Source organism: Sebastes umbrosus, chromosome 7, assembly GCF_015220745.1.
Source record: "Sebastes umbrosus isolate fSebUmb1 chromosome 7, fSebUmb1.pri, whole genome shotgun sequence".
NCBI classification, from domain to species: Eukaryota; Metazoa; Chordata; class Actinopteri; order Perciformes; family Sebastidae; genus Sebastes; species Sebastes umbrosus.
The window spans coordinates 35280633-35293132 of NC_051275.1; the positions used below are offsets into that span (position 1 = coordinate 35280633).

Sequence of the window (12500 nt, forward strand, 5' to 3'; positions counted from 1 at the left end):
GCTAGCAGTGGGCTAACATTAGCTGGAGGCTAAACAAAGGAAAGACTGGAGGCTAACACTATTTCTGACTGACTTTACTGAAGGATAGTTAACTAGAGACATCGGTGGTCTAATCTGGTCCCGCTGGTTCATGGTAACTTGGTCAACTCCCTGGTGATCCTGGAGAGAGAGTGACGGCACATGTTGAGAGGAACTAGATTATATTCAGCCATTAAAAAAAAACAAGACAACAATACTTGCTAGCCAGCGTTAGCTAACGTGCCTCCACTGAACACGTCACCATGGTTACTAGGAGGACAGATTCCAGATGTTTTCTCAGATGTGGTTTCAACAATCAGATTCCAGTGTTTTCTTCTTCCCTTGTTCTCAGATCAGAGACTCATGAAGGAAGTCCTTTATTCTATATGAATCTATATTCTCTTGCTGCAGCTTCCTGTCCTCAGTGATGATGCTCCTGTAGAGCAGTGAGTCAGCTCAGAGTCTGCTGCCCACCTCACCGTTAAAGGACACGTTCAACAGGTTTAAACTCTGTTAAAGGAAGAGATGGACGCCACAGAGGACTCACTGACAGGAAGTCTCACCATGAGTCGGCCGAGTGCTGCAGTTACCTCATTGGCTGTTGCTCTTTCAAGGGTCAGCGGTTCATTGTAACATTACGTAGTTCTGTTGTTGTACATGAGACCAGTAGTGTGTGATTGACAGGAGGCGGGTCTTCAGGGACCAGTAGTAGTGTGTGATTATTTACAGACTGATCAGCGTGTTGTATTGATTCTGGGATCAGATCCACACCGTTCAGGTCTGTAGTGACAGAAACCTGAGACACTCACTGAGCGCACACACACACACACACACACACTCACACACACACACACACACACACACAGTGTCCCAGAGGAGGTGTGTGTTTCTTGTCGATTTGTTTGTTTCTGCTGATCAGCTGAGAAACACCCAAACACTGTCTGTACCTGTGTGTGTGTGTGTGTGTGCGCGTGTGCGTGTGTGTGTGTGTGTGCGTGTGCGTGTGCGTGTGTGTGTGTGTGTGTGTGTGCGTGTGTGCCATAATAACACATGATCTCTTGCATGTGGTGATTGATTATATGATAAATGTTAAAGGCGGTTCAGACAGTCGTCTGTCTGGTGTTGTGACCAGTCACTGTGACGGTTTGTGGATCGCCGTTTTGAAGCCTCGCGTTCCTCATTTTGTCAGTCGCCATCTTGGTTTTTGGGCGTCGCCATCTTGGTTTTTGGGCGTCGCCATCTTGGTTTTCTGCAACCAGAAGTGACGGGGGTGAGGTGAGGGTGGAGGTATGGGTATCGTTAAGATTCTAACAGTACTACTACTACTACTGCTTAGTGAGCCGCTACTTTAACGGTTCTTTGTGTTGTTTTTTAAGAGAAAGATTTATTAAATGAATAACAGAAATCACATTTCTTTATTTTCTCATAGATTCTGTTTCTAAATGAACTGCAACAGTATTGTGTTGAACAAATCCCTGATAGTCGGCTTGTTGTGCTAACCTCACTGCTCGGTGCTAACCACGTACGGATCAGATCTGGGTGGAATACACACGGTGTCTTCTGCGTGCACCGGAACACGAATACATGAAGCGTTGCAGCATGAAGCCGGGCTCGGACCGCAGCAGGTTCAGGTCCATTTATTAGGAGGGTAAACCTGGTAATGTGAGGGGTGTACAGATCCAGTCTTAAACCTCCCTCCTCCTTTTCAAAGAGGTCCCTTGACCTCTGACCTCCAGATCAGTGAATGTTATGGGTTCTATGGGTTCTATGGGTTCTATGGGTTCTATAGGTTCTATGGGTTCTATGGGTACCCACGAGTCTCCCCTTTACAGACATGCCCACTTTATGATCATCACATGCAGTAGATTGACGGTAAGAGTGTTTCTGACTCCCCTCCTCCACCGTGAGCTGAACACAAACAGCAGGAGATGCTGAGCTCAGCACAGACAGGCTGATGAGAGTGTGTGTGTGTGTGTGTGTGTGTGTGTGTGTGTGTGCGTGCCCCTCCCTGTTTAATGGCCTGTTTGTTCTCCGTACTGGTTTCTCTGGTCTCCAGCGTTCCCAGCAGCTCCTCGGTATAACATTCACCTGATTAATAAAAACATAATCTATCATGTTTATGTATCTGTGATCGATTGGTTCAGTGACATCATCGACCATCTGATGACATCATGTCTATTTAAAGGAGCAGTAACAAAGGGAGGGATGAGAACTACAGTTAACCCTTTCATGTGAGTTAAGCTGCTTCTAGTTTTAAAACACGTCGAGCTGAAAGGTCAGTCCTAGCATCACATAAAAACATAAAGCTCATCAGCTTTCTATCACAGCAAACTGAATATCTGGACAAATTAACATAAACATTGACATCTGACGACGTTTATTGTAAATAATAAATAATAAATAAAGAAGCCAAAAACCAAAATGGAGACGACCAGAAACCAAGATGGAGACGGGCAAAAGCCAAGATGGAGACCAGTATCTTCCCTCTTGCTTTAACTACAGCCTCTGAAATATCGGCGACTTGTCGGACTTTTAAGAGGTTAAATAAAAATCGCAAGTTGTGTGCGTTGTGTATGCGTTAAAGAAATTAGTGGCATTAAAACAAGTTTGCGTTATTATCACGTTAACATTGACGGCCCTAGTTTCTATTATTTCATATAACACATGATGTCATCAGGGTGTTACTGTCAGCATGGAGTCATTCAGTCGATGCTAAAGTGTTAGCATGTTGCTAACGGACGCAGTGATGGATGATGTTTATACTCTCACAATCTGTGATGACGACCCGGACAGTCTGCCAAAACACGAGGCCTGGTCCTTTAAGAGCATCGCCATGGAGACCGTGTGAAGGGGCGAGAGAGGAGGAGAGAATGAGGGAGGGAGAGAGAGAGAGAGAGAGAGAGAGAGTCAGCAGACCTCTCAATTATTTATGACACACACTCTCACACACACACACACACACACACACGCACACTGATGTAATGCGGTGGTGTGTCTGCAGCAGGCAGCAGATGAACAGGACGGATGTCTGAGTGCTGCAGCGCTGCATTAAAACTCCCATCAGCCCCGGCGTCACCTCCAACTACACAGGAGGTGAGTTGGAGTTTCATCATATAATAAGAGATTTTCATGAATAAATACGACATAAAAATGAAAAAATAACAACAGCCGGTACACACAGATCACAGCTGATGTCTACTGTGCTGCATTCAGTGAACGTAACAACGTGAGGGGTGTCCCCGCCAAAGTAAGAGTCCTGACCCGAAGCCTCTGACCTGCTTGTTCATGACCATCAGTCCGTTTCTACGGTGACGACAGTTTCCCACAACACCGACAACACATTCGCACTCAAATACCGCCGCTTGGTCAGCGCCCCTCGCCATCGGAGATCGAGGCACGGGGAACCGCTCTAGCGTTACTTTTGGACGGACCGGGGACGGCGTGTCAATATACATATCATTTTTGGCAGTCGCCATTTTGGTTTTTGTTCGTCTCCCAGCAGTGATGGGAAATACTTGAACGCAGCACAAATAGAAATCACTGTTTCTGGACTTCACGCTGATTTCATGATTCTTGTGTATTTACCAGTGTGTGTGTGTGTGTGTGTGTGTGTGTGTGTGTTTGCTTTGAGCGAAAAAAGCTTGAAACCACGAACTGCCGCTTGTGGCTGTAATATATATATATATTTTTTACTTATATAGAATCACAGTACTTAACAAGAAATACAGGAAATACTTGACTTTAGAGGTGATAATTAGCAAGTTACCTATTAGAAATTTATTTGGAATTACTGCCCAATTACCCCAATATTTACTATCTAAACTTACTTTATTATGAACATGATTCAATAATGATATTCCTCTATTTCCCCAATAGCTGTTCATTTATTTAATACATTTCCATGTCAGCTGATAAATAGATGATAATTAGCATAATAACTGAATCACGACATCAGCTACCAGGTTACATTTACATACATCTAGAGGTAGTATCGGGCTCATTTGTCAGTAATTCCAAATAAATCTCAAAGACGTAACTTACTGATTATCACCTGTAAAATGAAGTGTTACCTAAATACACTCTTGAACTACTTAAATTTGAATACACTGATTATGTACAAAAACACATGTGCAGTAACTCAGTACTTCAGTTTCAGGCTGAAGAACCCTGAGAACACAAGAAGCTGCTCAGTATTAATGTACATTAGTGCAGTAACTCAGGTATCGATTTGAATCTCTGAAATATTCATCATCACTTTAGCAGCATTAGAGCCGTCAGGGGTTCATTACCTCAGTACCTCAGGCTGCTCCTCCTCTTCCTCTCTGAGAGGCAAGACGGACACAAAATATACCAAATCTCAGCATCCTTTATTCTAATGTGTTATAGTATTCTCTTCCATTATTGAAATGCTTCGTGCTGCTGGGACACTCTCTGTGCTTCGTAATGCTACCGCTACGCTGCTCGCTGTAGTCGCTACCGCTGAACTTAGTTCAGGTTTCAGTTTATACGGAAGTCAGCCCGCTTCAACTGTAGCTATGGCAACGGTTCACATAAAAATGTCCGCCGCTCTGACCGTCCTGCTACGTTGATCTGAACGGGAACATCGGTTCTACTCCCAGTTCTGTTTCTGTGGTACTCGCCCTTTAAAGAAAACACCTGAGAAGTCAAGCTGCAGGGATTAGAGAGCCCTCTAATGACAACACCTGAGAAGTCAAGCTGCAGGGATTAGAGAGCGTACTGATCTAAATAGTCTTGTTGACACTCAGAATAACTCCTCTGGTCTGACTGCAGGGTCACATGACCTCTCTGACCTGGACCTGGACCCAGAGCACCACTCCAGACCTGAACCCAGACCTGGACCTGAACACAGACCGGGACCTGGACCCAGACCTGAACACAGACCTGGACCCAGAGCACCACTCCAGACCTGAACACAGACCTGGACACAGACCTGAACACAGACCGGGATCTGGACCCAGACCTGATCACAGACCTGGACCCAGAGCACCACTCCAGACCTGAACACAGACCTGGACACAGACCTGAACACAGACCGGGACCTGGACCCAGACCTGATCACAGACCTGGACCCAGAGCACCACTCCAGACCTGAACCCAGACCTGGACCTGGACCCAGACCTGGACCCAGACCTGGACCCAGACCTGGACCCAGACCTGAACACAGACCTGAACACAGACCGGGACCTGGACCCAGACCTGATCACAGACCTGGACCCAGAGCACCACTCCAGACCTGAACCCAGACCTGGACCTGGACCCAGACCTGGACCCAGACCTGGACCCAGACCTGAACACAGACCTGGACCCAGAGCACCACTCCAGACCTGAACACAGACCTGGACCTGGACCTGAACACAGACCTGAACACAGACCTGGACCCAGAGCACCACTCCAGACCTGAAGAGTGTCTGTGGTGAGTTCAGGTGTCTGTAGTAACAGCAGGACAGTAGAGTGTCCGTGGTGAGTTCAGGTGTCTGTAGTAACAGCAGGACAGTAGAGTGTCCGTGGTGAGTTCAGGTGTCTGTAATAACAGCAGGACAGTAGAGTGTCCGTGGTGAGTTCAGGTGTCTGTCAGTGTGTCGTCACAGGGAGGCGTGGTGGCAGACAGACAGTAGTGAGTTGTCGGAGTGTGTTTAAAGGTGTCAGTGACTGAGGGTCCGGTTGGTGTTCTGGACTCCTTTAGTCCGGATCGGTCCGTCTCTCTGAGCCGAGTCGGGTTTCTGCACCATGACCCGTTACTGCGGCCCGTTTCGTCGCCTGCTGTCCGGTGACAGTAAGGCAGAGGAGGCAGACGAGGAGGAGGGCAGCACTCACAGAGAGAGCAGCCAGCAGGGTGAGTGGACGCCTGACTCTGAACTCTAATTACTGTAGTAGAAGAAGAACTACCAGCAGCACCGTGTTGTAGTGGTTGCTGGTCAGTGATGGTGAGGACAGGAAGTAGGAAACAGGTGGTTTAATTCATCTTTGTCCCAAAAGTGCGTTAACACCTCTACATGTAAAAAGAAACGTCTGTTAACATATTAAAACAGAACAGAGGCATGAAGCCTTCAAGTGTTTAAAACCAACCACATCGTCTGGATGTCTGGACGTCTGGATGGATGTCTGGATGTCTGATGTCTGGATGGACGTCTGGATATCTAGATGTCTGATGTCTGGATGGATGTCTGATGTCTGGATGGATGTCTGATGTCTGGATGGACGTCTGGATATCTAGATGTCTGATGTCTGGATGGATGTCTGATGTCTGGATGGATGTCTGGATGTCTGGATGTCTGGACATCTGGATGTCTGATGTCTGATGTCTGGACGTCTTGATGTCTGGACGTCTGGATGTCTGATGTCTGGACGTCTGGACGTCTGGATGTCTGATGTCTGGACGTCTGGATGTCTGGATGGATGTCTGGACGTCTGGATGTCTGATGTCTGGACGTCTGGATGTCTGATGTCTGGACGTCTGATGTCTGGACGTCTGGATGTCTGGATGGATATCTGGACGTCTGGATGTCTGATGTCTGGATGGATGTCTGGATGTCCTGGACGTCTGATGTCTGGATGGATGTCTGGATATCTGGATGGATGTCTGATGTCTGGATGGATGTCTGGATATCTGGATGGATGTCTGATGTCTGGATGTCTGGATGGATGTCTGGACGTCTGGATGTCTGATGTCTGGACGTCTGGATGTCTGATGTCTGGACGTCTGGATGTCTGATGTCTGGACGTCTGATGTCTGGACGTCTGGATGTCTGGATGGATATCTGGACGTCTGGATGTCTGATGTCTGGATGGATGTCTGGATGTCTGGACGTCTGATGTCTGGATGGATGTCTGGATATCTGGATGGATGTCTGGATATCTGGATGGATGTCTGATGTCTGGATGTCTGGATGGATGTCTGATGTCTGGACGTCTGATGTCTGGATGGACGTCTGACGTCTGGATGTCTGGACGTCTGGACGTCTGATGTCTGGATGTCTGGACGTCTGTGAGCTGCTAAATTGGAAGTATTTCCTCCTTTGTAAAGAAAAGTACGACGGCGTCGTTACTGCACCGCATACTGGTTTATGTGAATCTATTATTACTCCTTATATCCACCTCGTACGCAGAGTACCTCCAAACCCGACTCTCGCTATTTGTTTTTGGAGGTAGCGCTGCAGCAGCCGCCATCTTTCACGTCTGGTGTTGTTGTTTTTTTCCGTGCTGTTACGGCGTTCTTCTTCTTCCTTCATTTCACAGTAGATGAGAACTCTTGTGAGCGTATACTGACCCCATTAGATCCAGAAGAATCACATCTCCAGTACCTCCGCTCCGGTACCAAACGACCATTACAGGCATCGTTCGGTACCAAAGAAAACGAGTACCGTCACATTTTTTGAATTTTGGTACCGAAGTATCGGTTCTCGTGACATCCCTACTATCGGCATCCAAAGATTTATACGCCCTCAATTTATCTTTACAGCGCTGCCGTTGACCGCGCTAAGACCTCGCACGGTCTCTCTCTCCTCGCCGCTAGGAGACGACTTCACCGGGAGGAGAGCAGACGTTAGCAGCTAACAGGAAAGGACTGATTCCCATTCCTCATGAAAACTATAACTCTATCTTAGTCTTTGTTATTGTGTGTTTTCTGCGGTCGTTGTTAAATCTGGTCCGCTACATCACCTGATGTCGCGGCGTCACCGATGCAACCAGATGTGGAAGCAGCGTCACTCTCAGCGTATTCATGGAACCTTTAGAGGGCATCTACTGGGACTACATGTTATATCCTGTGTTATGGCAGATACCCAGTATTCAGTATATATATCCTGTGTATTCAGGATGAATTGTCTGCAGCAGGGTTGGGTTCATGTTGAGAAAGAGTGAAAAGAACAATCAAATAATATTCAAAAACATGCAAATACACATGAGTAGTTTAAACTGTGTGTGTGTGTGTGTGTGTGTGTGTGTGTGTGTGCAGATGCAACCAAGGTCATCCGATACGCACCATGATACAGATTCAATAGATTATATATATTGAGACACATAAGCAAGGCCAGATATTACGATCTATTGAATCTAGTTCTCGGCTGTGATGATATACTATATATATATATATATATATATATATATATATCCTATTTCAATATGTATGGGATTTTTAATTATTCTGATGTATTGTGATTGTTGTTAACTTGTTTACCTCTAGACCATGAAGGGAACAAATGAATCATCCACTTCTACAGACTTTTACTTTGAAAATCTCTAAATGAATCCAGTAAAACTGTTTGATTTTCAGCATGTATGTAGTCAGAGACGTCCTGAAGTCAAATAGATCAGGATCATTGGCAGGAACTATTTATTATCCAGCAACCCAAAAAAACAAAGAATAAAGACATTTCCCTCACAGATTAGTGGGATTTACTTTTTAATTTATAATGTTTTATACTTCTGGTGAATATAATCCATCAGTCTTATTTCCATAGATGTATTTAGTATATACAGTTCCCTTTGTTAACACCTTATTTTGAAAAGCGGACGTAGTCCCACGTGTCTACTTCCTCTAACATCTCCAAGGTGGTCTCTAGCTCTCCCGTCAGCTCCGTTCTCTTTATCCATCATGGTCAGCTCCATCGGGCCGTTGTCAGTATCTGGGTGCTCTACAGTCGTAGCGTCGGCCCGTTTCACCACGGAGACGAGAGCGACGGCCGGCTCCACCGCCTCTACTCTGTCTAGCTCTGCTTCTCCTGTCAATGTGTGAAACCCAAAGTGTTTCCATCCTTTACTGGATGTGTAGTATTTACCACGCTGGATTTAACATGTGAGGGTGCAGGTCGTATCCACAACGACCCTCCAACGTTTTAGACTCTCTGAGGTTTGTTTTGGTTGACGGATACGGAACGGATATGACGTCACGTTACTCAGACTACCACAATAAAAGCTGTAACTTCCTTCTACCTCCACATAGACTCACATGAAGCAGATATATCTATTCTGGTGTTAAAACATCTGTTTAGAAATCATAAAATATAACATACTGGAGGTGAATCGTTTTTCTAACCATATGCAACCAGAACAGTGGATCTGCATTGATCCCAGCCGCTGCTCCTCTCCTGTTGTGTCACATGTTGGTGTTAGTATATAAATATCAGTGTTAACATCTCAGTGTCTCACACCTTCACTGATGTCCTTTTATAACACGTGCACTTCTAGACTCACACTGTGGACGTCTGGTGTAGTTCTGTCTCTTATCGTAGTGTGTTATCGGCTGTTATCGTCTGTTACCGGTTGTTATCGGCTGTTATCGGCTGTTACCGGCTGTTACCGGCTGTTACCGGCTGTTATCGGCTGTTATCGGCTGTTATCGGCTGTTACCGGCTGTTATCGGCTGTTACCGGCTGTTATCGGCTGTTATCGGCTGTTATCGGCTGTTACCGGCTGTTATCGGCTGTTACCGGCTGTTACCGGTTGTTATCGGCTGTTATCGGCTGTTACCGGCTGTTACCGGCTGTTACCGGTTGTTATCGGCTGTTACCGGCTGTTATCGGCTGTTACCGGCTGTTACCGGTTGTTATCGGCTGTTACCGGCTGTTACCGGTTGTTATCGGCTGTTACCGGCTGTTACCGGTTGTTATCGGCTGTTATCGGCTGTTATCGGCTGTTATCGGCTGTTACCGGCTGTTATCGGCTGTTATCGGCTGTTATCGGTTGATATCGGCTGTTATCGGTTGTTATCGGTTGTTATCGGCTGTTATCGGTTGTTATCGGCTGTTACCGGCTGTTATCGGCTGTTATCGGTTGATATCGGCTGTTATCGGTTGTTATCGGTTGTTATCGGCTGTTATCGGATGTTATCGGTTGTTATCGGCTGTTATCGGTTGTTATCGGCTGTTATCGGTTGTTATCGGCTGTTATCGGTTGTTATCGGTTGTTATCGGCTGTTATCGGTTGTTATCGGCTGTTATCGGATGTTATCGGTTGTTATCGGCTGTTATCGGTTGTTATCGGCTGTTATCGGATGTTATCGGTTGTTATCGGCTGTTATCGGATGTTATCGGATGTTATCGGTTGTTATCGGCACGTTTACAGAATGAATCCTGCGGTGTATTAACTTCAGAGCGACTGTGAACAGAGAGAGTCTGTGATGTTCTAGTTTGAATGTTTTCCAGAGAGAAACAGAACAACACAGCGAGAGCAACATTTTTAGCTTCGTAACCTAAAAACAAACAGAACACAACTAAATATACCTCTCTGAGTGTGTGTGTGTGTGTGTGTGTGTGTGTGTGTGTGTGACCTTGACGGTGAAGTCTCAGTTATATTTACAGCAGCATGTATTTCTGTCTGAGCAGCTGTGTGTTTCCTCAGCTCCTCCTCATATATCTGCAGCTCACTTCATCTAGAAATCAGCTCCTGGATTCAGCGACGCTCTCAATGTGTCATCACATGACCAACATGGAGCACGACCGGTTCTATTAACACTAAACAACACCGTCAGATACCTCATAGGATGTTAGGATGATTTAGACCTGCTGTATGTATCGACATTTTATATTTTATTAATGTCAGAATGGATAGATCTGCTTCATCTGAGTCTACGTGGAGGTAGAAGGAAGTCACCGCTTTTATTGTGGTAGTCTGTGACGTCATACAGGACTCTTTAGTGATGACGTCATGATGATGTCACGGTCACTTACCTGTAGTAGTATTACCAGTAATAGAAGTATTAGTAGTAGCAGCAGTATCTGCAGTAGCAGTAGTGTTAGTAGTATTATCAGTAGCAGTAGTATTAGTATTAGTAGTAGTATTAGTATTATTATTAGTAGTAGTATTACTACTGATGGAGGCTCAGTGTCCAGCAGGAGGCTGACCTGGTGTCTCTCCGTCTCCCTCTGCTGGTGACTGACAGTAAATACAGTCAATGTGAAGCTTTTAGTACATATACTGTATATATTCATATATATTATATATTTATATATAACTTTATAAAAAGCACCATAATGATGACATCATCATATTCTCATCACCAGTCAGTGTTATTGATCCTGAGAGCCTCAATGATGCCGTATTTAGTAAGTATTCAGATCCATTACTGCAGTAAAAGTACTAATACCACACTGTTACAATACTTACTGTAACTTTTACTGTAACAGTGTTTTCAGTACGACATCCAGGTATTTTTGGCATATTGTAGATTTCCATACTGCGTACTACATGCTACATTCTGGCCAAATCAGTACATACTACTAGTATAGTATGAGGTTTAGAATACAGCCTTACCCGTCATGTCATCACATTGTGATGTCATCACATTCTCATGACATGATGACATGAGAATGTGATGACATGATGACATGAGAATGTGATGACATCACAGGTAAGGCTGTATTCTAAACTGTCTCATGACATCACAATGTGATGTTCTGGAATCGGCTGTGATTCCTGTGATGCTGAGTTTGGCTTTAATCTAAAATTTTACTTATAGGAGAAGATTAGTGAACCAGACAGTTGTTGACAAGCTGATTTAACATTCAGGTTAATTTAACATCCAGGTTAATTTAACATCCAGGTTAATTTAACATTCAGGTTAATTTAACATTCAGGTTAATTTACCGTTCTGGTTAAACAGTTTAACGTTGACAGTCGACTGTAGGGTGACTACATTATTTACATCTCCATGGATCAAGCATCATTGTTACTGAGCTCTTCGGAGCTGTTCACCAAACAACTGAAAGCCTTCAAGGAAGAAAACAACGCTCTGAAGGAGATCGCCAAGTTGCTGTCAGAGAAAGACCAGCGCTGGGAAAGAATAGTCCAACTGTTGGAAGCCCAGCAGAAGGAACTGCAGGACAACTTTACTTTGGACCTTGCTGAGAAGCAACGAGGCTGGGAGACGCAGCAGACTCAACTCCAGATCAGAGTGAACCATTTGACGTGGCACATTCGCGATAAGGACGCTGTAATCCTTGGTCTCCAGCAGGAGCAGCACGATAAGGACGCTGTTATCCTTGGTCTCCGCCAGGAGCAGCATCATAAGGACGCTGTGATCCTTGATCTTAGCCAGGAGCAGCATCATAAGGACGCTGTGATCCTTGATCTTAGCCAGGAGCAGCATCATAAGGACGCTGTGATCCTTGATCTCCAGCAGGAGCAGCATCATAAGGACGCTGTGATCCTTGATCTTAGCCAGGAGCAGCATCATAAGGACGCTGTGATCCTTGATCTTAGCCAGGAGCAGCACGATAAGGACGCTGTGATCCTTGATCTTAGCCAGGAGCAGCATCATAAGGACGCTGTGATCCTTGATCTCCAGCAGGAGCAGCACGATAAGGACGCTGTGATCCTTGATCTTAGCCAGGAGCAGCACGATAAGGACGCTGTGATCCTTGATCTCCAGCAGGAGCAGCATCATAAGGACGCTGTGATCCTTGATCTTAGCCAGGAGCAGCACGATAAGGACGCTGTGATCCTTGATCTTAGCCAGGAGCAGC

General features: G+C 45.5%; 2 protein-coding genes across 3 annotated transcripts in view; both read left to right on the forward strand.

Annotated features, from left to right (window-relative positions):
- The window catches only part of LOC119491121 (fibroblast growth factor 12-like), a 43189-nt gene that overhangs the window by 3431 nt on the left and 27258 nt on the right, over positions 1 to 12500 (forward strand). Inside the window, exon 1 of one of the 2 annotated variants that reach the window (XM_037774799.1) lies at positions 5665 to 5872. The exons of the other annotated variant lie outside the window; for it this stretch is intronic. Within the exon in view, the coding sequence (XP_037630727.1) occupies positions 5767 to 5872 (106 nt within the window). The 5' untranslated portion in view covers positions 5665 to 5766. Of the gene's footprint in view, positions 1 to 5664; positions 5873 to 12500 lie in introns of those variants that run through there. 2 annotated transcript variants of the gene reach the window in all.
- The window catches only part of LOC119491101 (involucrin-like), a 2573-nt gene continuing 1568 nt past the window's right edge, over positions 11496 to 12500 (forward strand). Inside the window, exons 1-2 of the mRNA XM_037774759.1 lie at positions 11496 to 11985; positions 12280 to 12500. The exon at positions 12280 to 12500 is cut by the window's right edge and continues 1568 nt beyond it. Of these exons, the coding sequence (XP_037630687.1) occupies positions 11687 to 11985; positions 12280 to 12500 (520 nt within the window). The 5' untranslated portion in view covers positions 11496 to 11686. The remainder of the gene's footprint in view (positions 11986 to 12279) is intronic.